The 26,839-nt window shown below is 45.2% G+C and overlaps 3 protein-coding genes across 15 annotated transcripts; 1 reads left to right on the top strand and 2 right to left on the bottom strand.

The window, feature by feature from the left end:
* Positions 1–1,682: 1,682 nt before the first annotated feature.
* SPI37 (fungal protease inhibitor F-like) lies at positions 1,683–5,734 on the bottom strand. 5 transcript variants are annotated; one of them, XM_021346805.3, is made up of 3 exons: positions 5,633–5,734; positions 2,475–2,657; positions 1,683–1,986 (listed from the first exon to the last, which is right to left on the bottom strand). In XM_021346805.3, exons 2-3 carry the CDS (start codon positions 2,554–2,556, stop codon positions 1,793–1,795), a joined length of 276 nt encoding a protein of 91 aa, XP_021202480.1. In that variant the 5' UTR covers positions 2,557–2,657; positions 5,633–5,734; the 3' UTR covers positions 1,683–1,792. The 5 variants fall into 5 exon arrangements, with proteins under 5 accessions (XP_021202480.1, XP_062530068.1, XP_012544297.1 ...); XM_062674084.1 differs by having other exon boundaries at positions 5,593–5,733; XM_012688843.4 differs by having other exon boundaries at positions 5,547–5,686.
* Positions 2,612–25,427, top strand: LOC101738434 (fungal protease inhibitor F-like). Of its 2 annotated transcripts, none has more exons than XM_062677032.1 (3): positions 2,612–2,636; positions 22,811–22,992; positions 24,965–25,427. In XM_062677032.1, the coding sequence occupies exons 2-3, from the start codon at positions 22,911–22,913 to the stop codon at positions 25,129–25,131; spliced, it is 249 nt and encodes an 82-aa protein (XP_062533016.1). In that variant the 5' UTR covers positions 2,612–2,636; positions 22,811–22,910; the 3' UTR covers positions 25,132–25,427. The 2 variants fall into 2 exon arrangements, with proteins under 2 accessions (XP_062533016.1, XP_004924401.2); XM_004924344.4 differs by lacking the exon at positions 2,612–2,636 and adding an exon at positions 19,922–20,037.
* On the bottom strand, positions 17,406–22,856 carry LOC101738654 (fungal protease inhibitor F-like). Of its 8 annotated transcripts, none has more exons than XM_062677041.1 (3): positions 22,777–22,856; positions 18,672–18,802; positions 17,406–17,948 (listed from the first exon to the last, which is right to left on the bottom strand). In XM_062677041.1, exons 2-3 carry the CDS (start codon positions 18,745–18,747, stop codon positions 17,782–17,784), a joined length of 243 nt encoding a protein of 80 aa, XP_062533025.1. In that variant the 5' UTR covers positions 18,748–18,802; positions 22,777–22,856; the 3' UTR covers positions 17,406–17,781. The 8 variants fall into 8 exon arrangements, with proteins under 8 accessions (XP_062533025.1, XP_062533024.1, XP_062533023.1 ...); XM_062677040.1 differs by lacking the exon at positions 22,777–22,856 and adding an exon at positions 22,238–22,309; XM_062677039.1 differs by lacking the exon at positions 22,777–22,856 and adding an exon at positions 19,800–19,917.
* Positions 25,428–26,839: the final 1,412 nt, after the last annotated feature.

The following is a 26,839-nucleotide window of genomic DNA, read 5'->3' as shown; positions in this document are numbered from 1 at the left end:
TTAGGAAAACGACCTACCCTCATCAACTTTTTGTTGCCGTCCAATAATGTTTAAATTTATAAAAGAAACGCAGTCAACAGTGGCAATTATAAAAGCTAGCATAACAGAAGAAATAGAAAGACTTCGGCCATTAAAAATTAAACAAGTTGAAGTTAAGCATCAATTGCACATGACGATGATAGACGGCAAAATAACCTCATATTTGTCAGAAACATTTTCTGCTGTCTGTGATATTTGCAAAGCAAAACCGTCAGACTTTTTTGGAGTCACTTGCTTATCAAAGAAAAAATAATGGAGAAATATTCCAGTATGGAGTGCCATCTTTACATGCCTGGATAAGACACATGGAGTACTTATTTCATATCGGTAAATATAATTTTATTACTTCACAATTTTTTCATCCTATGTAGTTTCCTGTGAGATTATTTTAAATGACATTTTTTTGTTTACGTCTAATCGTTTGGACTTCAAGAAACGGAGTTGCAAGGGGCGATGACTAAGAAAAAATATCAATCAGAAAGATATATACCTTAAGCGATTAAAAAGGAATACGGTTTACTTATAGATGTTGTCAAGCAAGAAGTAGGATAACCAATGATGGCAATACTGCCAGAAGATTTTTCAGGAATGCAGAAGGAACAGCCCACATAACAGGAATACGTAAAAATTTAATAGAGAGGTTTCACGTGATTCTTCAGACAGTTGCATCTGGAGAGCGCGTGGACCTTTCCAATTTTTCCGAGTTTTGTAGATATACTGCAGAATTGTATATTAATTTATATCCCTGGTATTATATGCCCTCCAGTATCCATAAATTGTTGGCACATGGCAGTGATATACAATAATAAAAAGCTTTGCCTTTCGTGCCATTCCTATAGGTAAACTGTCGGAAAAGGCAGCGGAAGCTCGCAATAAAGATTTTCGGAAATATACAGAGAGTTGTTATTTTAGAAAGATAAGTAGAATGTCGGCTAATGAGGATATTTTACACAATCTTCTTTTGTCTTCTGATCTAAAGATCGAATGGTGAAACAAAATATATAATACTTAGAGATATTGATTAATTAGAGACCTACTAAATGTATTTTTGTTAGGTATTATGTAATTATGGGTATTGTTGCGTGCTTTTACTTACTAATCCATATCAAATTTAACTTAAAAGCGCTTACGAAAATAAAAATAAAGGTTTTTATTCTATGTATTTATTCATTTTTTTCGATCCATTTATTTGGCAGAGTTGCAACTTTATGCACATGTTCATAGCATCAAATGATAGTAGACTAGACAAGGTGTAAGAAAAATAAAGTTTCAAAGCGGGACCTCACGGTACTTAGCAGGAATTTAATTTAATGTGACCCGCTCCATACAAAAAAATCACAAAACACATTTTTCTGACCAAACTATAAAGTTTTTGTAATTTTTGCCCAAAACAATTATTATTGAGATTAACGAGCTCTATCTATCTACGTAAAAAAATTGTTAAAAATCAAAGTTGGTCCCTAAGTCACTCAAATCATAGTATCGACCCACTGTGCGCCGCCTCGAACGAAACGGTGCGGTACCCGCGAACCGTCCTGACCGCAATCTTACCGCGTTCTTATCCAGGATGATTATCGACCACATCACAGGTTAAATACTATCGCGAAGCAATCGAAAGTGGGATGTTAATTAAAAAAATCTTATTTCTTTTCTTCATATTTTTTAATAACAAACGGCCGATAATTAAGTACTAAAATTAAGTTTTTGGGAAACAAAAATGATGAATTTTGGAAACGAAATACACAAGTCGGATTCACTTGAAATAGCCACCGTTTTGTTTTGAACATTCAGCAACAGGCACGCAGTTTCCTGATTTGTTGAAGAGGAAGCCATCATCACAGTGGCAGGTTGCGATGAAAGCCGTCACACAACTGGTGTGTTTCAATTCCGGGTCTGCACAGGTCGGCGCGCAGGGGTCCATTGTCAAATGGGCATTCTCAGGACACGCTGTAAAATACGAGAAACAGATGCACTCAATTTACATGATCTCACACGAGCTCACATTGTCGACGTCGCCCTGAACACGTCATTACGGATCCGCCCGATCCATTAACGGTGCTTTTAGGTACCACAAGCACCGGTCACCGCCCTCGTCGAACCCGTCGCTTACGACGAAGGGCTCGACGAGTGAATTAACCCACAGACACAGCGCACTGAGTTTCTCGCCGGATCTTCTGAGTAGGTCACGTTTCCGATCCGGTGGTAGATTCTGCGAAGCACGGCGTTATGACATGTGTTCCTTCAAACGAGGTATGCGGAGAGTACTTGGCAGTAGGCAGCGGCTTGGCTTTGACCTTGGTATTGCTATCGTCTACGAGCAATGATAACCACCCACAGCTAGGTGAGTTGGCGTCTACAAATGCAATAAAAATACTAGTGTTTAATCTGTAACTTTACCCTTGTCGAGCACGACGAAGTAAATCGTAAATACTCACGGTTTTCGAACCAGCTCTTACTGACTGTGAGAGCCATCAGAGACACGATCAGGAACATGATGAAGTAATGTTTGGCGGCCATCTTAACGATACGTTGCGAACTATAGCTCGATAATTCGTGGTGGCTTTTTTATGATCGGCACGAACGCGCAGCTTAGTTCGGTTAGTGAATTTAGTGATGTTCTGTGTTTAGAATTTTAGTATAATTTTAATATTAATGCGTGCAGTATGTAGGTGATTGTATTGATCAATTTATTTTTGTACTATTTCAAGAGAACTCGTCATGGCCTAAAGGATATGACGTCCGGTGCATTCGTATCTAGCGATACACCGGTGTTCGAATCTCGCAGGCGCGTACCAATTTTTCTTAACAAATGTTCACGATTGACTTCCACGGTGTAAGAATAACAGCGTGTAAAAAAAATCAAACCGCAAAATTATAATTTGTGTAATTTATTAGTGGTAGTAGGGACCTTTTGTGAGTCCGCACGGGTGGGTACCACCACCCTGCCTATTTCTGCCGTGAAGCCGTAATGCGTTTCGGTTTGATGAATGGGGCAGCCGTTGTAACTAAACTGAGGTCTTAGCGCTCATATCTCTATCAAGGTGGGTGGCGGCATTTATGTTGTAGATATGTATGGTCGCCGGTAACCACTTAACACCAGGCGGGCTGTGAGATCGTCCACCCAACTATGCATTAAAAAAAATTAAAAAGTTTTCTGTAATATAAATAGATACAAAAACAACATTTAAAACCTGTAATATCTCTATATAAATTATATTTTAAAGAATATTAATATATTATGTAAAATTATATTATTTCTACGCAGCTAAATGTGAAGGAACAACATCGTGTTACAGAAATCAAAATCCGTGATATTATCTTTAAAACCTTACTAATCCTAATTTGAAGATTCTATGCCGCTATATAAAAAATATTGCATTTTCGTCCTCATATCTCGAGGTGGGTGGCGGTGATCATGACGTCTGGACTCCAGTAGCTCCAATACACATAGGACCTGGATTCACCCGTTTAGAACAGTTCATAATAACCATATTGCTAGAGTTGGCGAGCGATTAAAGAGCTATCCCTCCGGGAGCCGTGCTTTTTGGTCGCTCGCCAAAGCTGCAGAAGGAAACTTTTGTAGGTCTAGTCTCCCACCACTGCGCAAGTCCGATGACACTCTGGCCCACAGCGCGAAAGAGAAGGCTGACCTTCTGGTCAAACTCTTCGCCTCGAACTCGACTGTGGACGACGGGGGTGCCACACCACCGAACATCCCCCGGTGTGATAGCTCCCTGCCGGATATCTGCTTCACACAGTGTGCAGTTAGGCGGGAGCTTCGACTCCTGGACGTCCATAAGTCGAGTGGGCCAGACGGCATCCCCGCAGTGGTTCTGAAAACGTGCGCCCCTGAGCTGACACCTGCGCTAACGCGTTTGTATCGCCTCTCTTATTGCGCTAACAGGGTTCCGTCTTCATGGAAGACCGCCCACGTCCACCCTATCCCCAAGAAGGGTGACCGGTCGGACCCGTCGAGCTATAGGCCTATCGCGATAACTTCCTTGCTTTCCAAGGTGATGGAGCGAATAATAAATACACAACTCCTGAAGTATCTTGAGGATCGCCAGCTGATCAGTGACCGACAGTACGGTTTCCGTCACGGTCGCTCAGCTGGCGATCTTCTTGTATACCTTACTCACAGGTGGGCTGAAGCCTTGGAGAGCAAGGGCGAGGCTCTTGCTGTGAGCCTTGATATCGCGAAGGCCTTCGACAGGGTCTGGCATAGGGCACTTCTATCGAAGCTACCATCTTACGGAATCCCCGAGGGACTCTGCAAGTGGATCGCTAGCTTTTTGGATGGGCGGAGCATCACGGTCGTTGTAGACGGTGACTGCTCTGATACCATGACCATTAACGCTGGCGTTCCACAAGGTTCGGTGCTCTCCCCCACGCTTTTCATCCTGTATATCAATGACATGCTGTCTATTGATGGCATGCATTGCTATGCGGATGACAGCACGGGGGATGCGCGATATATCGGCCATCAGAGTCTCTCTCGGAGCGCGGTGCAAGAGAGACGATCAAAACTTGTGTCTGAAGTGGAGAACTCTCTGGGGCGAGTCTCCGAATGGGGTGAATTGAACTTGGTTCAATTCAACCCGATAAAGACACAAGTTTGCGCGTTCACTGCGAAGAAGGACCCCTTTGTCATGGCGCCGCAATTCCAAGGAGTATCCCTGCAACCTTCCGAGAGTATTGGGATACTTGGGGTCGACATTTCGAGCGATGTCCAGTTTCGGAGTCATTTGGAAGGCAAAGCCAAGTTGGCGTCCAAAATGCTGGGAGTCCTCAACAGAGCGAAGCGGTACTTCACGGCTGGACAAAGGCTTTTGCTTTATAAAGCACAAGTCCGGCCTCGCGTGGAGTACTGCTCCCATCTCTGGGCCGGGGCTCCCAAATACCAGCTTCTTCCATTTGACTCCATACAGAGGCGGGCCGTTCGGATTGTCGATAATCCCATTCTCACGGATCGTTTGGAGCCTCTGGGTCTGCGGAGGGACTTCGGTTCCCTCTGTATTTTGTACCGTATGTTCCATGGGGAGTGCTCTGAGGAATTGTTCGAGATGATACCGGCATCTCGTTTTTACCATCGCACCGCCCGCCACCGGAGTAGAGTTCATCCATACTACCTGGAGCCACTGCGGTCATCCACAGTGCGTTTCCAGAGATCTTTTTTGCCACGTACCATCCGGCTATGGAATGAGCTCCCCTCCACGGTGTTTCCTGAGCGCTATGACATGTCCTTCTTCAAACGAGGCTTGTGGAGAGTATTAAGCGGTAGGCAGCGGCTTGGCTCTGCCCCTGGCATTGCTGAAGTCCATGGGCGACGGTAACCACTCACCATCAGGTGGGCCGTATGCTCGTCTGCCTACAAGGGCAATAAAAAAAAAAAAAAAAAAAAGAAAAAAAACCATCTGAATTATAATAACAAGACCTAAGTCATATTCTGAACAATTGTAAAAGCGACATATGGCCTTGCTTTATTGTTCTTCATTAAAAAACATTACCGTGCCGTACCAAATTACATAGATAAAAGAAAACACTTGAACCGACAACGGACAGACACGGAACTAAAATGAAATTTTACACGAACACAATTAATTGGTTATGGATCTTTCAAAAGATACTTTCAATATTAAGATCATTAATTTGAAAGCAAAAATATAAAATGTATTTCCTTCTTCACAATCGAAGATACTGAAGTAAAATAGTTAGTTGCACAAGTGTTAAAATTTTTCGCTTTGTTCGTCGATATAGTAATTAGCGTTCTATTTGTCCGATTCAGGCGACGGGGCAATACAAAGCAAATTATATCTCAAGGTTGGTGGCGCATTTACGTCGTAGATATCTATGGGCTCCAGTAACCACTTAACACCAGGTGGGCTGTGAGCTCGTCCACCCATTTAAGCAATAAAAAAAAAGTGTTGTGGGATGTTCTGTATCTTTTTATTTTTTATTTTTTTTCTACCTACCTGATAGCCTTGAGAGGCTATTTCAGCATAACCTTAACTAGTAGTTGAGCTCACGGGGCTCAAACCGGAGTGATGCTAACACTGACCCTAGCAAGAGCAGTGCTTCACAGAATCTACCACCGTATCGGAAAAGCGACCCACTGAGAAGATCTGGCGAGAAACTCAGTGGGCAGTATCTATGGGTTAATTCGCTCGTCGCTCGCTTAGTGCGAGTTTTTTAATGTTCTCAACGGAGTTGGAACGTTTGCCTTTTTTTTTTTTTTTTTTTTTCGGGTAGAGGGCCGAACCTCCTACGAGGTCCCCGCGCCTAGGGGGCGCGCGGGGTATGTGAGACTTAACGATCTGCAGGTGTTGAGAGCAGATCGCGGGCCCAAGGATTTTAGGGCCCACCCACTAAACGACTCCCCTGCACTCTTACACCCGACGTCCGATCTCCGTCCGGGGTCAGAACCTGGACAGAGTAGGGGGGTTCCCGCGGTCAACACTACAACCAGACACGCGGCGCCACCCCGAGGACGCCCGACCGACGGGTCGTCGAGGCGATAGTCGACAACCAACGACGTCGGTCTCCGCGGTACGGCGGCCCTACCAGGCCGCCCGGGCGGTGCCGCTGGTGTTCCGGGATACCCCGCTGGGCCAGAACCAGCCTGCCAGGTCGGAACGCGATACACCGCCGACCGGGTTGCTCTTCAACAGTATGTTCGGCGACGACAGCGACGACGAAAATGCGGACCGCATCGCAGTCCGCAGCCGCCGACGCGCCGTCCCGTCCTCCTGGTGCCAGCGCGCTAGAGTGACGGTAGCGTGCGGCGCAGCCTCAACCCCCTTAGGTCGCCCCGTGACCATCACCGGGAGGAAACTGCCTCCTCATAGGGGCTGGAGCTGGACAAACGCCCTCCTCCGGCCCCCGGCCCGACGGCGGCGGCACGGCGCCGAGAGGGAAGAAGAGCTCTCCCTCTCCCGTTCCGCCGCCTCCTTCCGCGAGATGGTGGACTCGCAGAAGTCGAGCATCGCCTGCCAGGACTCGTCGCTGCCGAGCATCCTAGCCACGACGGTCGGAAGCGACAAGTCCGGTCCTATTTTTGCAACGAGGACGCGGCGCTGCTCCGCGAAAGCGGGGCAGTACGCGAGCGTGTGCTCCGCCGTGTCCTCGTTGCAGCCACTGCAGTGGTGGCACTTCGGAGTCGGCTCCCTCCGGGCGACGAGGTGCAGGTAGCGACCGAAACAGCCGTGTCCCGTGAGCACCTGCGTCGCTCGGAAAGTGAGACGTCCTCGGTCGCGATTCACCCAGTCCGAGAGGACCGGGCGGATCGCCTCGACGGTCCGTCGCCCGTAGGCGGGGTCCGCCAGGCGGCGAGACCACGCCTCGAGCACGGAACGCCGAGATTGAAGCTTCCGCGCTCGAACTTCCGCCGCACCAGGACGCGGCTCCCCCCTGGAGCGGAGATCGCATCGCCACGCGTAATCCGCAGCGAGCGCCTCCGCTTCCAGGTCCCAGGGAGGCGTCCCAGCTAGTACGCACGCCGCCTCGAACGAGACGGTGCGGTATCCACGAACCGCCCTGACCGCAATCGCGCGCTGCGGACGTCGCAACGCCGCAACGTTGTCGCGGGTCAGGGCGTGGCACCACACGGGAGCCCCGTACAGTGCCATCGACCGCACCACCCCCGTGTAGAGGCGGCGCACCACCACGTCAGGCCCCCCGACGTTCGGCAACAGCCGACTCAGCGAGCCGGCGGCCGCCATCAGTCGGGGACCTAATCTCTCAATGTGAGCGCGGAAGCTCCAACGACCGTCCAGTACGAGACCGAGGTACCGCAACCCGGTCGCCTCGATCTCGACGCGAACGCCTCCGATCACGAGGTGGGCCCCCTGAGGCGGCGCTCTCCGGGCCCCGTGAAACAACAGGGCCTGGGATTTATCGAGCGCCACCTCCAGACCCAGCCTTCGGATCCTGCCGATGACGAAGGCCACCCCCGCGCAGGAAAGACGGGCAGACTCTCGCAAGTCCCTCCCCCGGGCCACGACCAAAGTGTCGTCCGCGTAGCAAACTACGCTCAGACCCGGGAGAGGAGTGCTTAGGGCGCCACGCAAGACCCAGTCGTAGCCGATGTTCCACAAGAGAGGGCCAAGGACCGACCCCTGTGGAACACCGCGCTGGACGGGGAAGCGGAGCACCGCCCCACCGTGCCCGGTGCACACGACCGACCTGTCCTCGAGGTAGGACCCGATCAGCCGACGGAGATACGCAGGGACGCCGTGATACTCCAGCGCCCCTGCGATCACCGACCAGGGCAAGGTGTTGAACGCGTTGGCGATGTCAAGAGACACCGCCAGTGCAACCCCGCCCCGGCCGACAGCCTCATCAGAGAGGGCACGCACGCGCATCACCGCGTCGATGGTCGAGCGGCCCTCCCTGAATCCAAACTGCTCCGCTGACAGATCGGGACCCACCCCCGTCAGATGCTGGACGATGCGGGCGGCCACCACCCGCTCGAGCAGTTTTCCCGCCTCGTCCAGCAACACGATGGGACGATACCCCGCAGGTGAGTCCGCAGGGCGTCCCTCCTTCCTCAGCAGAACAAGTCTGCCCGTCTTCCACTGCTTTGGAAACCGTCCCGACTCGAGGCAGGCTTCAAAGGGCCGCACGAGCCGGTCCCCAAGGGCACCGAAGGCCAAATCCCAAACCCGACCGTGAACACCGTCAGGGCCGGGGGCCGCGTCTTTCCTCCGCATCCTCAACACGGCCGCACGAATCTCCTCCTCCGAGATGCTCGGAGGGACCACCTCAGCAGGGGCATCACCGCCCACGTCATTGCGTGGCGGCACGCCCATGAAGGGGGGCTCGAAGTCCCTCTCCATCCGCGGGAACAGCCCGGAGACAATATCCCGCAGCTGCTGAGGCTGGAGACGCTCCGTCACCGGGAGCGTCCACGGTCGCAATTTCTTGCGTACCGTCTGGTACGGGCGCCCCCAGGGATCCTGATCGAGCGTCTCCAGGAGCGTCTTCATGCTCTGAGACTTGGCCTCGCCGATGGCCCGCCGCAGAGCCTCCTGCTTCTCACGGCAGTCGGCATGCAGGCGGGCCGCCACCTCCGCGAAATCTGTATCGCGAAGACGGCGACGGCGGTGGCGGGCGCTTCGGCGGCGTGCCCGCACGCACTCCTCTCTGAGGAGTGCGATCGCGGGCGTCCACCAATACGCACCGCCACGTGAAGCGCGACCGCTGACCCGGGGCATCGCAGCATCGCAGACGCGACGCATCGTACCCCGGAACCAGTCGGCCTCCAACTCCACGTCCACTAGACGCGCGGGCATCGGCGCCCACGCGGCCACAGTGGCCGCCTCCACCGCGAGCACCTTATTCAGGCGCTTCAGTGCCCATCGCGGGAATAATCGGGGGGTACTACGCGGGAGCTCCTCCTCGCCGCGGGCGTCTTCGGCCGGCGCGTTCAACGAGGTGGAAACGGAGAGCTCGAATCGGACAAACCGATGGTCCGAGAGCGTCTCCGCCCCCTCGAGGACACGCCAGCCACGGACACGGCGCGCGGCGGACGGAGACGCGAACGACACGTCCACGTGTGATTCCCCGTTCCACCGCACGCAGGTCGCGACCGAACCTCTGTTTAGAAGACAGAGGCCGGTCGCGAAGGCCCACTCCGACAGGAACTCGCCACGCGAGTCCGTGCGGGGGGAGCCCCACGCTGTGCATTTAGCATTGAGGTCCCCCGCTAGTATCACCGGGCGAGACTCGAAGCGATGAACCAACGCCTCGAGCCCACCCAGGAACCGCTCGAACTCGGCGAGACTCCTGTTCGGAGAGAAGTACACCCCGATCACGACGGTTTCGTCAACCCTAACTACGACATACCCGGATCCCCTGGCCACCATTCCAAGGGGGGGCAATGCCGCTGACTGTCGCATCACGATCGCCACGGATCCATCAACATCTCCGGCCCAGGAATCCTCCCGGTCGGGAGGTACGAAGTATGGCTCCGCGACGATAGCGATGTCGATGAACCACTCCGCCATGGTGTGGACGAGGAGATCCTGCGCCCTGGCGGAGTGGTTCACGTTCGCTTGAAGGAAGCGATGGACGTGATCCATTATTGAGGTGTCACGTCCATCGCTCCCTCGTCTTCCGTCCCGCCTTGCGGCCCGAGGGCCGCGGCGGGAACTGACCGGCCGGCTGTTTCACACGCAGCCGGCTCTTCCTCTATCTTCTTTTTCTTTTTTCCGCCACGCCTCCTCTTAGTGGAGGAGGGTGCGGAAAGACAGGCCGGACCCCCGGCCCGATGATCGGCCCGCCGCTTCACTGCGTCGCACAACACGCAGTGCGGTGCGGCAGCGGTGCAGGAGGCTGCCTTGTGTCCGGGCTGACCGCAGCGAAAGCAAAGTCCGCTGCGATCCACAGACGACGGGCACCTGGCGAGGCCGTGCCCGGTGCCAAAGCACCGGAGGCATCGCCATGGACGTGCCTCCTGCAGCTGCACGTGGGCTATTACCCAACCCACGCGCAGCTTTCCCGGCGAGTCGGCAGGCCGAACCTGTGGAGGCGTGGCCAAGAGGATGGCAGCCTGCACAGGGCAACGCGCCCACACAGTGAAGGTCCCAGAGTAACAACTCCGGAGCTCTCCCACCTTCACCTGTGCGAGGGCGCAGTTACCCTGCGATGCAATAGCGGCGGCCACTTCCACCTTAGTGGCGCACTCATCCAGGCCCGTCACTTTAATGTCTGCCATCCTGACGGGCCTTTCGATTCGCACGACTTGCGAGTCCGGCAGGATTTCACGAAGCCGGGTCGCCAGTTTGTCCGCAGCCACGCCGGAGTCGGCACCGGGACATTCAAGCAGCCGAGCCCCGTTGGCCGTGTGCCGGACTCGGATGCCACCCTCTACGCCTATAGCGTCTATATCTACGCTACAGCGCGCCTGGGCCATCACCTCCCCGTAAGTGAGGCCTTTTTCCTTCGCAGCCGGCAGCAGCTCTAAAACGACTGCCGCCGACCGTGGGGCGCGCGGTTTCCTTGGCTTCCGCCCCTTCTTCTTAGTCCCAGCTACCGTTCGACCTATAGCCTGGGGAGCGGCGGCCGCAGGGACGAGCCGAGGGTCAAGTGAGGCTTGCGCTTTCCTTCCACCCCGCCTCACCACAGTCGTCCACGCCTCGTTCATGTTGGACGGGGCGGGGGGTAGTGGACGTGGCTGGGGGGTCTGCGCCTGCTTGGTGGCGTTCATGCCCCTCTTTTGCTTTGCGCGGCTCCTACCAGGCCCCGCTTTTGCTGTTTGAAGTGGGGCAGGAGCGGCGGTCGGCGACCTTGCAGGCTGAGCATGCACTCGCCTGCTAGCAGACTTGACCGGTGTGGCCAAGTTAGCCAGCGCGCGCGTCGCGGGTGCTGCACTCACTTTGGTCGCTGTGGCTTTTGAAGGCGCTGGTGCCGCCACTGTTCCGCGTGACGATGGTATCGTCGCGGGGCGCTCGTGCGCCAGCAATGGCCTCGCGCGCTCAACATTGGAGGTGCGGGCCTCCAGGATCATGAGTTTCCGCTTCAGCTCCTCGATTTCCTTATCCTTTTCCTCCAGAATGTCAACTTGGGGGGGTGGCGGAAGTATAGAGTTGCTCTGGCAACCTACGACCCCGTCGAGGGTCGCACGCATATTTGTCAGCTCCTCTCTCACACGCACGCTTTCCATCTTTAGCTCCCCATTTTCTGCCTGCAGCCGCTCTAGTTGCGACCGCAGGTTGGCTACCTCCTCCGTGCTTGTGCGAGTTGGAACGTTTGCCTACGTTAACCACTGGGGGTGCTGTTCCAACTGCATAAAAAAAAAAATTTGAGTTAAGTTTTACGCTATCGAGAACGTTAAAAAACTCGCACTAAGCACACAGCTCTCCGTGCTTTTAGGCAAGCACGCAGTGGATCACGATTCCGATTCACTGGTAGATTCCGCGAAGCCACTGCTCTTGCTACGGCTAGTGTTAGTAAATTCTCTCAGGTTGAACCCGTGAGTTCACCTACCAGTCACAGCGGAGATGGAACAGTCCCTCTTAGACTACCAGCTAGTTCAGTGTTGGGCAAAGTACGGCCCGCGGGCCAACTCCGGCCAGCGGAAGTATTTAATCCGGCCCGCCGAGATACATCCTAAATAATCTAGTCAGAATTTTGGCGCGTAAAATAAAATCTGACGTTTATAATTGAAAATCTTCGAATTTTTAGAAAGCTCCAATTCGTCAGGGGTGTTTTGAGCTTTCATTTTCTCATAATTAACTTGCCATCATTAATAATTATCTCGGCAGTCTGTCACAGGTATTAGTTTATTATTGGAAAAAAACCATTCCTTTCACCTAACCAACACACGCCTCACGTCTCACACGCCAATAAGCTTTAATACAAAATGCATTTTTCTATAAATTCTACCCTCCTCTAGAACTTCTTAAACTTTGTGACCCGCCATTAAAAATGTTTGCCCACCACTGAGCTGGTTGATAGGGAAAAAACCCGCCCTAAAATGAAAGTGAGAGCATGCGTGACAAGGCCCGGCATAGTTATGTCTCCTTGCCAGATAGTTATCATTCTTGAGACAAATTACGTAGCACGGGCTCACGAACAACTAATGTATTATTCATCGATACTTGAATATTCGACCGAGTACCGCCCAACGGTTTATCGTAATCGATTTTTTGAATAATAAACTACGACACGAAAATACAGGCGTGCTTAAGTCGTAAAATTTAGTTTTAACTAAACTATACACGACTCGCAAAAATCATTGCTTACAATAAAATAAAAATAAAATACATCTTGTCAATTGGAGTGTTTGGAACGAAATTATTAAGAAATATATCATCGTTATACAATTTATAACTAAATTTATTCATTGTAAACATACTTATTTTATTTTACAAAAATCGGATATAATCAAAATCCTGAATACTTACATATAAGTATATCGGCCAGTTATACCAACAGCCACGGTATCCACTTATTATCAGTTGGGCCAGTATTGAGCAACAAAATACGGATTATTTATCAGGTTCTGTTTGTTAGCTCTATCTAATTAAGATCGCACGTGTAATGATCATTTTTTTTGTATTTTTACCTGTTGGCAACATTGAGATTGTATTGTTTTCACACCAGGTTTAGTGCAGAAACTTTTTGGAAGTGGTCTTGGGCATTAACTACTGTAGGTGATTATTCATTTTTAATCTAATTAATGAGGTTTATTATCTTTTTAACTGCCTATCGAATGATGAATAATGGATTTAGTGTTTACAATTTCAATTAATACGCCAATAGTACACCCCTATTAAGTACATAAAAAGCATCGGTTTATTATCTTAGTAATCGAGTTACTTTTTTAGGGTTCCGTAAACTGTCCTCTTCTTCTAAGCAATCGGAGATGAAGTATTTACCGATTTTTTTTCTCCAACGAAAAAGCCTTTTATCATCTACCTTAAAATAACCATTTTTGTCTCCGGTACAAAAGCCTTTTATTTCTACCATATAATAATCACTTTTCTACGTGTATATTGTTGACTCCTCGCAACACTCCCGGTCACCGTCCTCGTCGAACCTGTCGCTTGCGACAAAGGGCTCGACGAGCGAATTAACTCATAGACACAGCCCACTGAGTTTCTTGCCGGATCTTCTCAGTGGGTCGCATTTCCGATCCGGTGGTAGATTCTGCGAAGCACTGCTCTTGCTAGGATCAGTGTTAGCATCACTCTGGTTCGAGCCCCGTGAGCTCACCTACTAGTAAAGGTTACGCTGAAATAGCCTCTCAAGGCTATCATCAGCTTAGGTAGGAAAAAAAAGCAACACTCTATAGTGATCCTGTTCTTCAGGTCACACATCAGTACGACAAAAATCAAAGTAAACACTGAATGGAAGCGCCCAGTTTCAAATTGCGTTACTCAAGGGCTCCCGTGATCGCTCAAGGCCAGACCATTCTCGTACAAACCAAATATATACTCGTGGTACAGCGAAGAGAGTCTGGTTCGAAGCGATCTCCTGCGATCTTAGATAAGTCATTCATTTAATTGTTTTTTTCGCGTTCCACGCTGCTATTGTGGCCGCGGTACACAAATACACATATTGTATCTTGCAATATTACATACAACCGGTAAATAAAAAAGAATTTGAATTTATCATTTTTAATTTAGTATCGCGCAGAGCGTCTAGCGGGGAAGTTGGTATCAACTAGTTATTACTACGCAGTTATGGCTTCGAAGAATCTGTTTATATTGTTTTTCATATTCGCTTTATTCGCTGCGAATATTGCAGGTTTGTATATTTAATTTAATTCATTATTTATTCGTATGAAGCGTACGATTGGGATTTTCAAGAGTCGTTGTAATGTTAAACGGTTTTTAGAATTCATGTAATATTCGTTGTTTATGTTTTTTTGGAGTTTACTCCTTTAGAATCGATTTACATATATAGGCCCGGGGTATGAAAATTATGGGGACCAAAATCGTACTAGCATGTCACACGAAATGCGTTATGCGCCTGATTGGCTCCTGATTGCGTGATGCGTGCGCGCGCCAATCAAAATCGTACTAGCATGTCACACGAAATGCGTTATGCGCCTGATTGGCTCCTGATTGCGTGATGCGTGGGCGCGCCAATCAAAATCGTACTAGCATGTCACACGAAATGCGTTATGCGCCTGATTGGCTCCTGATTGCGTGATGCGTGCGCGCGCCAATCAGGAGCCAACGCGCGGCCGCGTTATCGCAGGTGACGCCGGGCTGCTGCGCCGGCAGTCCGCCACAAAGCCTCGTACTGATCGCGCGTTTCTCTCATTATTGTATTTTCATATATTTGTTAGTCGTTTGTTTTGTGTCTCGTTAATTTGTTAATAATCTGTAGTGTATCGTGTTGTCGTAATATAGAACTATTTCTCGTATTGTTTCGTTTAATTTTTTATATCCAGTAAACTCCAGTCGTGCGTCGGAGCGGACACACACACTTTTTTTTAAATAAAATCGTATCGCTAAGGCTACTTCGACTTCGTCAGACCAGTCAACGTTTATTTCTCTGGCTAATCGTAGGCTACTGAGGAGCCAAATATTATAGGCATCAAATAGAAACATAGCTAAGACCACTAAGACTGGGCTCGTTACAACAATTTTTTGTTTGTATTTATTTATTTCATTTACTTCAGATCTTATATCTATATTACATTCATTAACAATAACATTTCACATAGAATACAAGCCCACTGAGTTTCTCGCCGCATCTTCTCAGTGGGTCGCGTTTCCGATCCGGTGGTAGATTCTGGGAAGCACAGGTCTTGCTAGGGTCAGTGTTAGCATCACTCCGGTTTGAGCCCCATGAGCTCACATACACATTAGGAGGAAGCTGAAATAGCCTCTCAAGGCTATCAGCTTAGCTAGGAAAAAAAATTAAATAGAATACAATAATCCCCGACATATCTATAAGCGCTGCCGAAACGTGGACAGTTCGAGAAGTGAAAAAAATACTTTTTGGAGATGTGATGTTTAAGAAGAATGCTTGAGGCTTCATGCAAAGAGTTTTATACGAACATTTCGATAATTCAAGGACTCGACGTCGATTTTATTGGAGTTTACTCCTTTAGAATCGATTTACATATATAGGCCCGGGGTATGAAAATTATGGGGACCAAAATCGTACTAGCATGTCACACGAAATGCGTTATGCGCCTGATTGGCTCCTGATTGCGTGATGCGTGCGCGCGCCAATCAAAATCGTACTAGCATGTCACACGAAATGCGTTATGCGCCTGATTGGCTCCTGATTGCGTGATGCGTGCGCGCGCCAATCAGGAGCCAACGCGCGGCCGCGTTATCGCAGGTGACGCCGGGCTGCTGCGCCGGCAGTCCGCCACAAAGCCTCGTACTGATCGCGCGTTTCTCTCATTATTGTATTTTCATATATTTGTTAGTCGTTTGTTTTGTGTCTCGTTAATTTGTTAATAATCTGTAGTGTATCGTGTTGTCGTAATATAGAACTATTTCTCGTATTGTTTCGTTTAATTTTTTATATCCAGTAAACTCCAGTCGTGCGTCGGAGCGGACACACACACTTTTTTTGGAGTTTACTCCTTTAGAATCGATTTACATATATAGGCCCGGGGTATGAAAATTATGGGGACCAAAATCGTACTAGCATGTCACACGAAATGCGTTATGCGCCTGATTGGCTCCTGATTGCGTGATGCGTGCGCGCGCCAATCAAAATCGTACTAGCATGTCACACGAAATGCGTTATGCGCCTGATTGGCTCCTGATTGCGTGATGCGTGCGCGCGCCAATCAGGAGCCAACGCGCGGCCGCGTTATCGCAGGTGACGCCGGGCTGCTGCGCCGGCAGTCCGCCACAAAGCCTCGTACTGATCGCGCGTTTCTCTCATTATTGTATTTTCATATATTTGTTAGTCGTTTGTTTTGTGTCTCGTTAATTTGTTAATAATCTGTAGTGTATCGTGTTGTCGTAATATAGAACTATTTCTCGTATTGTTTCGTTTAATTTTTTATATCCAGTAAACTCCAGTCGTGCGTCGGAGCGGACACACACACTTTTTTTATATCCAGTAAACTCCAGTCGTGCGTCGGAGCGGACACACACACTTTTTTTTTCTGTATTCCATCATTGGTTTGCCATTTTCAATGCTTGAAGCGCGTCCGAACTAACAATACACACGTCCGCACAGCGCAGGCCCTTTCGCGACATTAGTTTCACGTCGCGTTTACACTATGAAATTAGTTGCATGACATTAATTTCACCAAAAAATCGCGCAGGGCACGAAACTAATTTCCATGCATGAAATTAATGCATGCATTACGAAAGTATTAAATTACACGTGAAACTGTTAGTAAAACTAATGTCACGAAATTAATTTCACGCCACTAATTTCGTAATGTAAATTCGGCTTTACGGATAAGACGTCCGGTGCATTCGTGTTGAGCGATGCACCGGTGTTCGAATCCCGCAGGCGGGTACCAATTTTTCTAATGAAATACGTACTCAACAAATGTTCACGATTGATTTCTACGGTGAAGGAATAACATCGTGTAATAAAAATGAAACCCGCAAAATTATAATTTGCGTAATTACTGGTGGTAGGACCTCTTGTGAGTCCGCACGGGTAGGTACCACCACCCTGCCTATTTCTGCCGTGAAGCAGTAATGCGTTTCGGTTTGAAGGGTGGGGCAGCCGTTGTAACTATAATTGAGACCTTAGAACTTATATCTTAAGATGGGTGGCGCATTTACGTTGTAGATGTCTATGGGCTCCAGTAACCACTTAACACCAGGTGGGCTGTGAGCTCGTCCACTCATCTAAGTAATAAAAAAAAAAAAAGTTAAGTTGATAACTTGGTAAATAGAATTTAAACAAGAAAAAGAAAAACCAGATTGAATCTTATTATTATTATTATTATCGAGCAATTATCTTTAAACGAGAAATTCTTGTAAATTAATATATAGGTACTTATATAATCTGAATCTCTAAAACGGCTCCAACGATTTTCATAAAATTTAGTATACAGGGGATTTCGGGGGCGATAATTCGATCTAGCTACGATTTATTTTCAGAAAATGTTGTTTTATTCGTGTTATCGATAATCAACTTTATGACTCTTCCCGACATCTATTGGCGAATAATAATAATAGACTATTTTTCTTAATTGAGAGCAACTAACTGCTTTAAAGACACAACAGATGGCGTTATCAAAAATCATCTAGTATTTAATAAAATCACGAATAAGGCTATAAATCGTTGTGACATCGTTTAACAATCCGAAATGGGTACACATTTTCTCTCCGCGTTGAAGACTAAGCCGCTGTTACAGTGGCAGGTTGGAATGAGGGCGGCGATGCAAACGGTGTTAGTCAAGTATGGGTCGTCGCAGGTCTTCGCGCAGGGGTCATCAGTCCAATGAGCATTCTCGGGACACCCTGCAATACCCAAGAAACGGTCTGAGTTAGTTTAGAATGTACATTGTTCTTCGGCGCACGATACTTCTCGTAACAAGTTGCGGCCGCGGTCCAACCGACCTCACCACGTCGATGTCATCGATCGTATCAACAAAGGCGTCTTTAGTAGATCGTAACGCTGAATCAACTAAGATGGGCAGACGAGTTCACCGCTCTCTCAATGTAAAGCGCTCCTTGGCTGACATGAACGCTGTCATTACATTGAAACATGAAGTCGAAGGGGTCCCAGTAAAAAAAAAACTTGCACACTGACCTCAAAACCACCACGCTATTAATTTCCTAACAACCTCTTATGGTTTATAGTATACTAGCTGACCCGGCAGACTTCGTAATGCCTCAATCGATAAATAAAAGACCTAAACGACGGGGGACACATCAAAGGGAAAACAAAATTGTTATTTTTATTTAATTCCGAGCATTTCCATATTTATCTACCTTTTAAACCTTCTCTGGACTTCCACAAATAATTCAAGACCAAAATTAGCCAAATCGGTCCAGCCGTTCTCGAGTTTTAGCGAGAGTAACGAACAGCAATTCATTTTTATATATACAGATAAAAGATAAATTATAATTCTAATTATAGAGGATTTGGCGGGATTAAAATAGATAGGTTCGGTGATTATTTTAAATGATAAACGAAAGATAGGTTAGATAAAAAAACACAAGCATCAAAAACACACGTACCATCGTCAGCAGTGCTGGCACCAAGAGTCATCAGGGCGACAATCAGGAACACGATAAAGTATTGTTTGGCGGCCATCTTCGTAAGTATCTCAGTATCTTTTTCAAACTACAACTCTCGAATAACTATAGCTCTGTAATCCAATGGGTCCCCTTTTATACTAAACTGTAACTAAACAAAACCGCTAACATAGCGACTAGTGATTTTCAATGTACGTGTGTGTGTGTGTCATCGGGCTTATCTGCGTAATTGAATATCTTTTATAACACGTATTACGTTTTTTTTATTTTTTTTATTGCCCTTGTAGGCAGACGAGCATACGGCCCACCTGATGGTGAGTAGTTACCGTCGCCCATGGACTTCAGCAATGCCAGGGGCAGAGCCAAGCCGCTGCCTACCGCATTTTAACAAATTGTCTCTCATTTTCATTCACAATGGGTTTTTTTTAACACACGTCACGAAATACAAAATTGTATAGGATGCTCAGCTAAAGAATAAATTTATCGACACTCTTATCTTGTCTGCATCCATTTCTCATAAGTTCAACTGACTTACGCGTGGTATAGAACTTTTGTCATTAGACAGCTATTTATTGAAGGTCTGTAAAAGTGATATCAATTTGTTATCGGCGAAAGCATGCCCATATCTTCAGATAGAAAGCTCATCCAAGCAACACAACCTCAGATCTAGTTTAATAAAAATGAAAACCCGCAAAATGATAATGAAACCACCTTGCCTGTTTCGGCCGTAAAGCAATAATGCGTTTCGGTTTGAAGGGTGGGGCAGCCGTTGTAACTGTACTGAGACCTTAGAACTCATATCTCAATGTAGGTGGCGGCATTTTACGTTGTAGATGTCTATGGGCTCCGGTAACCACTTAACATTAGTTGGACCGTAAGCTCGTACTCCCACCTAAGCGATAAAAAAAATAATGACCTTCAAAAATGTACTGATAGGAGGAGGCCAGGAAGAAAAACATTTGAAAAACAAAATAAACACAAAAAATACATGCTCATTAGAACCAAACCGTGATAACAAACATGGATTCCATGTGGTTTTTTCAATTAGGCACTTGTTGACATAAGTTTTTATGAGCTCTAAAGATTCTAAATCTAAGCGTGGGGATTCACCTGCAGTCCAGCAGTCAGTCAGTGTTGTTATGTAATTTCATCTCGATCTGATACATTCAAGGTTAGCAAGTTGTTTTTCTTATATGCAAAATACTATGTTATTAAGTCAGTATTTAAATCCATCTATATATATAAAAATGAATTGCTGTTCGTTAGTCTCGCTAAAACTCGAGAGCGGCTGGACCGATTTGGCTAATTTTAGTTTTAAATTATTTGTGGAAGTCCAGAGGTTTAAAAGGTAGATAAATATGAAAATGCATTTTGTTTTCCCTTTGATGTGTCCCCCGTCGGACGATTCCTTTTGTTTGTTTTTAGTTTATTTTATACAAAAGTTTAGGTCTTTTATTTATCGATTGAGGCACTATGAAGTCTGCCGGGTCAGCTAGTACTTAATATAAAGCTGAAGAGTTTGTTTGTTTGTTTGAACGCGCTAATCTCAGGAAGTACTGGTCCGATTTGAAAAATTCTTTCAGTGTCAGATTGCTCATTTATTGAGGAAGGCTATATAAGTATATAGGTTGTATAACATCACGTTAAGAGCAATATAAGCGGAGCACTAATACAGAATGTTTCAAAAACGGGTTTTTGCGCTGCGGAATCTGTCAAAATTTCTAATTGTTCCCCTATAAAAGTTCTAAAAAAAGTCACAGCAAGTCGACAGCATATTATTATATTTTAATTAAGGTTGGCTCACTATAACCTTTTTACGCTAACCAAATTTGTTCTAAAATAAAACATTATTTCTGAAGGTGTTTTTATAAAGACGATATTAATTCTTATCCAAAAAAATACTTTATTCATTATTTAATTTAATATGTTAATTTAGCATATACATTGACATATTTAGTTTTAAAGAAATTTCCCCTCACTTGATTTTAATGAGAAGATTTTATGAAGATTTTAATGAGCGCGTAATATTGATGTACAAGGCGCCGGCCGGACGGTGCGCGGCGGCACACAATAAGAAGAATAACAAGAAACACCTAAATCACTTCAAGATAGGCTTTGAAAATTATAGATTTTTCTGGGTTTCTCCAGGATCCCATCATCAGATCTTAATGATTACAGGACCATTCGGAAAGTCTACCCTTTCGAACAAAAAAAAGAAAAAAGAATTATCAGAATCGGTTCAAGCATTCTTGACAAATCGAAACATACATAGATAAAAAAATTGTGGTCGAATTGATTATTTCCTCTTTTTGACGTGACAACGTCTTATAATTCGATGGAGCCGGCTGCACGCATGAAAAAACATGACTCATTGAGGCGTTCCATTTAAGGCTTGAAGTGCAAGCGAGAGCGCGGAACAAGCGACAAAGAGGGACAATCGGCCTCCGCGTTCGACAGCCTTCGACATCTGTCTCTCTCCTACTTGAGTGAGCGATGCATCCGCATGGACAGCTGCTATACAATAATACATTTACATGTTTTCAAGTATGAAGTTCAGTGAAAAGTGAATGTGGTGTCAATTGTCCATACAAAATATCTATCAAACAAATAAAATGAAAATTTTCTTTTGAAAAATGAAACCATTCCATCAGTATTTTCTTATGACGTTGTCACGTTCAACTATCCGAGCTCACAGCCCACCTAGTGTTAAGTGGATACCGGAGCCCATAGACATCTACAACGTAAATGCTGCCACCCACCTTGAGATATGAGTTCTAAGGTCTCAGTATAGTTACAACGACTGCCCCACCCCTCAAACCGAAACGCATTACTGCTTCACTTGCAGAAATAGACAGGGTGGTGGTACCCACCCGTGTGGACTCACAATACGTCCTACCACCCGTCCTATCTCCCGTCACTAAGTCTAAACAATAAAAAACATAAAGAAACCGTCTGCCCGTGGACATCACAAAATAAATACCAAGATCACAATACAAGTGCGTAAGCAACCTTGAAAATATCAGCTGATAGCATATTATCTGTTTTACATTGGCCTTTTGTATTGTTAAAAAAAAAAAAAAAACAATTCAAATAAAATAGAGTTCTCCGAAACACATCAAAACAAGTTATCATACATATATCGCCAGGGTTAGAGAAGGTCACGACGCGCGTACAAACAATGTCTGTCGAATTAGTACACACGGATACAAAATTATCTCAATTTATAATAACAACAGCGGTATCCCGCGAGGCGATTCCTTTGAAATTTCGTAATTAGGATTAAAATAAACAAGCTACACTTTCCCGGGATAAAGAGTTACTTTTATCACAGTCTTGTTCATTAAATATTAAATACATCATTCATCATTAAAACATTAAATCATTAAATAGCAGTTATTTCTAACTACTTGGAAACTTTGGAACATGAAATCACAAGCCGTCAAACACAATGTTGTATTTATTGCAGCTGAAAAACGCGGTGTTGCGCGGTTCATATTATAATTTAACTTAATTTAATAAAAAATATCCTAGGATATATGTACACTTACTGTACTCATGTACTTTTACTGGTGGTAGGACCTCATATGAGTCCGCACGGGTAGGTTCCAACACCCCGCCTATTTCTGCCGTGAAGCAGTTATGCATTTCGGCTTGAAGGGCGGGACAGCCGTTGTAACTATATTGAGACCTTAGAAGTTACATTTCAAGGTGGATGGCGCATTTACGTTGTAAATGTCGATGAGTTCCAGTAACCACTTAACACCAGGTGAGCTGTGAGCTCGTTCACCCATCTAAGCAATAAAAAAACACTAGGCGCATAATTTCATCTAAATCCATTCGGCCGTTTTTGTGTGATTTGTCAGTACGAGTCATAGGGGTCGCCAGTCAGTTTCTCTGAGGGCACTAAGATAGTGCAGCAGAAGCAGGTGGCACGGCGTAAGAATGAGCGCTCTTCTCTCTTTTGTACTGTGTAATATCATAAACCCTACGTTTTAACTTTTCTAGAAGTTAAACCACATTTTAATAGTTCACGGCGTCCTTCTGAAATGTCAAAACATTAGTCATTCGATGACATTACTCCTTGTACCCAATTTATTAAGTTAAATGAATCTTCTACACAGAACATCACTAAATTCACTATACAAACACAACCACGCTTCCGTATCGAATATAAGAAGCCGCTGCGAATTATCGAGCTATAGTTCGCAACACATCGTTAAGATGGCCGCCAAACATTACTTCATCATGTTTCTGCTCGTGTCTCTGATGGCTCTCGCAGCCAGTAAGAGCTTGTTCGAGAAATGTAAGTATTTACGATTCACTTCTTTGGGCTCGATCAGAATAAAATCTTAATGTCTAACTAACACCTTCACTACATAGTATAAAACAAAGTCGCTTTCTCTGTCCCTATATCAGAATCTGTCTGTCCCTATGTATGCTTAAATTTTTAAAACTACGCAACGGATTTTGATGCGGTTTTTTTAATAGATAGAGTGATTGAAGAGGAAGGTTTATATGTTTAATAACATCCATTAAATAGTGGAGAAATCAATAATAAATTCCAGTTTCCGAAGCGAAGCGAGGGCGGGTCGCTAGTTAATTGTTAAAATTCAAATTCGACATTGCAGTTTAAATGCTAATTTCGATTTGTATTTTATTAAAATGCTAATTTTGTAGTCCATATTATTGAAAGATCAAGCGACGTAAAATCTTCTCTTTCTTTCTAACGCCAAAATACTGTTTGTAGATCAATATAAATTTAGATACATGCAGGTTTTTGTTTATATAGGTATAGTGAAGTATTAGGAGTTAAAGTATGAAATTGCCGATTTGTACTGAAAAATTTATATTGTTTTTTTTTTTAACATTTTATTTAATCAAAATATCTACCATTATTATCTATACATTGCTGCCATCTAATAGGAGAATCATTTATGTCTTTGTGATAGAACTCTGGTGATCTTGATTCTACAAACTGTGTAAAAGCATTTTATACTGCCTTCTGGGAAGAAAACTTTTTATCGCGTAGAAAATTGTCCAAATCACGAAAAAAATGGTAGTCCGTTGGAGCAAGGTCTGGCGAATACGGCGGGGGACGAATGGTTTCTAATTGCAGTTCCTATAGAGTTAAAACGGTTTCTCGTGCTGTATCTGATCAAAAGATCAATAGTCATACCTATATTTTTTTAAATTACAAATAAATATATAAATCATTATTCCTATGTATATTTTGCTTCATAGAACAATTAGGGTCGCTAAATTCACAGCACTCACACATAGTTTAGTTCTGAAATCACCTTAGTTTATTGATGGTAAATATTTTAACCGACTTCAAAAAAGAAGGAGGTTCTTAATTTGACTGTATGTTTTTTTATGTTTGTTACCCATTTGTTACCTCATAACTTTTGGCTGTGTGAATCTATTTTGATAATTCTTTTTTTATTAGAAAACTGACGCTTCCCGTGTGGTCCCGTTTCAATTTAATCCAGTTCTGGTAATGGTATCCATGAGAAAACCATATAAGTCTTAAATTTGCATTAAGTACGTGCACGACAAATAGATGAATAACTCAATAACTCAATATCACGCCAACCGATTTCGATGCTTATTGTTTTTAGTGTATATTAACTTGTTCTGGAATATATATATTTTTCTATTTGAAGTCGGTTTTTGTTAAAGCATGTCTATATACAATATTTTTTTTATATGTTAAGCTTAACAATTATCTCTTAGAACTACCTAAAACCGACCCAACTGGAGGAACTTAGTTAAACATAAAATAATGTTTAATATTCTTTTTGGTCACTACGGTCACTATTTCTTGTTGTTCGGTTGCTTGTTTGCGCCGTGGTCCTAGCCTCCATCTAACCGTCTCTGGAGCTTGTAAGGTTTACATGAATGACATTAATTTATAATAATATCAACACAACACATCCATTCAAAAGATATCGAATTTCGTGTCTTAAGATGGATGGCAACGCAGTAACAAAATCTTTACTGGTGGTAGGACGTCTTGTGAGTCCGTACGGGTAGGTACCACCGCCCTGCCTGTTTCTGCCGTGAAGCAGTAACGCGTTTCGGTTTGAAGGGCGGGGCAGCCGTTGTAACTATATTGAGACCTTGAACCTTATATCTCAAGATAGGTGGCAACGTTTACACTGTAGATGTCTATGGGCTCCGCTGACTACTTAACAGCAGATGGGCAGTGAGCTCGTCCACCCATTAGCATTAAGCATTATTTTTTTTTATCTAAATTCGTTTTTCGTCTTTTACAGCGTGTCCTGAAAATGCTCACACGACATTGAACCCCTGCGTGCCGACCTGTGCAGACCCGGAATTGAAACACACCAGCTGCGTGACGGCTTTCATCGCAACCTGCCACTGTGATTCTGGATACCTCTTCAACTCGGAGGGAAAATGCGTGCCCGTTGCCGAATGTTGAATATGACGCGGAGGCTATTTCAACTGATGTCGATTTGTATTTTATTAAAAAAGTTTATCTAACTATAATTAAACTAAACTACACTTGAGACCTTAGAACTTATATCTCAAGGCGCATTTACGTTGTAAATGGCTATGGGCTCCAGTAACTACTTAACACCAAGTGGGCTGTTAGCTCGTCCACCCATCTAAGCAACAAACAATAAAAAAATATGTCCAAAAATTTAAATTTAATATACATATAATAAGTTTACATATCTGCTGTTTTTAATAAAAAAAAGAAATAAAAGATTCAAAGTTTTTCTTTTATGAGAATTCCCATTTGATGGCTCCAAGCTAAAATATTTTTCTGTGAAATGAAGATGCATCCTGAACTTATTCAGGATTCTTAAACGTGTAGACTTTACAGAGAGTTAGGGTTTATTAAGTTACAGATATGAGATCTGGTAATCTACTATTAACATAACAATATCTTCCATTGGCATCGGTCTTGGGCAGTTCCTGCTCTACTGAGCTACGCCAAGTTGTTCTGGGACGGCCTCTCTTCTTTGATATAGTCTGTATAAAATAAAATATAGATACACACACTCCACACCATGCTAGAACAGTCAATTATATGGAAGATATAATTGACTGTACAAACCCTTCACTTTAAAAATAAATATGAACATAATGTATCTTCAAAATAACACCCTTTAGCTTTACTTTAAAATATATTTCCTACTAGCTGACCCGGCAGACTTCGTAGTGCCTCAATCGATAAATAAAAGACCTAAAATTTTGTATAAACTTAAAACAAAAAAAAAGGAAAAATAAAATTGTTATTTTTATTTAATTCCGGGCATTTTCATATTTATCTACCTTTTAAACCTTCTCTGGACTTCCACAAATAATTTAAGACCAAAATTGGCCAAATCGGTCCAGCCGTTGTCGAGTTTTAGCGAGACGAACAAACAGCAATTCATTTTTATTTAAATAGAAGATTACTTTTTCCTATTACCTTTACTGGTGGTAGAACCTTTTGTGAGTCTGCACGGGTAGGTCCCACCATCCTGCCTATTTATTCCGGGAAGTAGTAACGCGTTTCGGTTTGAAGAGTGGGGCAGCCGTTGTTACTATACTGAGACCCTAGAACTCATATCTCAAGGTGCGTGGTGGCATTTACGTTGTAGATGTCTATGCGCTCTGGTAACCACTTAACACCAGGTGGGCTGTGAGGTTGTACCACCCACCTATGCAATAAATTTTTTTTTTAAGTTTTATAAGGAGAAAGACTATAATATTATTTGTCGAGCAGTTAATGCCGTAAATATAGAGCCTTGGGAACGTGTGAGCTCCGAAAGAGTCCGTGAAAGATGTTTGATAATGTGACTTGGGTAGCGAGTTCACGGCTCGCCTAACGCTATGTGGTCACTCACAGCAATACATAAACTATACGCGAAATCGTCGTGGCTTAAAGGATAAGACACCCGGATCACGCGGTTTCACTATGCCAGTATTCAATCTAAGACATAGAATTGTAAATGGTTGTAGGACCTCTTGTGAGTCCGCACGGGTAGGTACCACCACCCTGCCTCTTTCTGCCGTCAAGCAGTAATACGCTTCAGTTCGAAGGGTGAGGCAGCCGTTGTACTATAAAAACTGATACCTTAGAACTCATATCGCAAGGTAGGTGGCGTCATTTACGTTGTAGATGTCTATGGGCTCCG

Source organism: Bombyx mori, chromosome 3 (genome assembly GCF_030269925.1).
Source record: "Bombyx mori chromosome 3, ASM3026992v2".
Lineage (NCBI taxonomy): Eukaryota > Metazoa > Arthropoda > Insecta > Lepidoptera > Bombycidae > Bombyx > Bombyx mori.
The sequence above is the reverse complement of the archived record's forward strand: the minus strand, read 5'-3'. Positions and strand labels throughout refer to the sequence as shown.

Excerpts from the sequence above, each read along its gene's own strand:
- SPI37 (XM_021346805.3), bottom strand. The coding sequence starts at position 2,556 with ATGGCCGCCAAACATTACTTCATCATGTTCCTGATCGTGTCTCTGATG. Across the intron at positions 1,987-2,474 it reads TAAGAGCTGGTTCGAAAACC|CGTGTCCTGAGAATGCCCAT; the intron begins GTGAGTATTTAC and ends CGTATTTTACAG.
- LOC101738654 (XM_062677041.1), bottom strand. The coding sequence starts at position 18,747 with ATGGCCGCCAAACAATACTTTATCGTGTTCCTGATTGTCGCCCTGATG. Across the intron at positions 17,949-18,671 it reads TGCCAGCACTGCTGACGATG|GGTGTCCCGAGAATGCTCAT; the intron begins GTACGTGTGTTT and ends TGGGTATTGCAG.
- LOC101738434 (XM_004924344.4), top strand. The coding sequence starts at position 19,937 with ATGAATTGCTGTTCGTTAGTCTCGCTAAAACTCGAGAGCGGCTGGACC. Across the intron at positions 20,038-22,810 it reads GAAGTCCAGAGGTTTAAAAG|AACATCACTAAATTCACTAT; the intron begins GTAGATAAATAT and ends TCTTCTACACAG. Across the intron at positions 22,993-24,964 it reads TAAGAGCTTGTTCGAGAAAT|CGTGTCCTGAAAATGCTCAC; the intron begins GTAAGTATTTAC and ends CGTCTTTTACAG.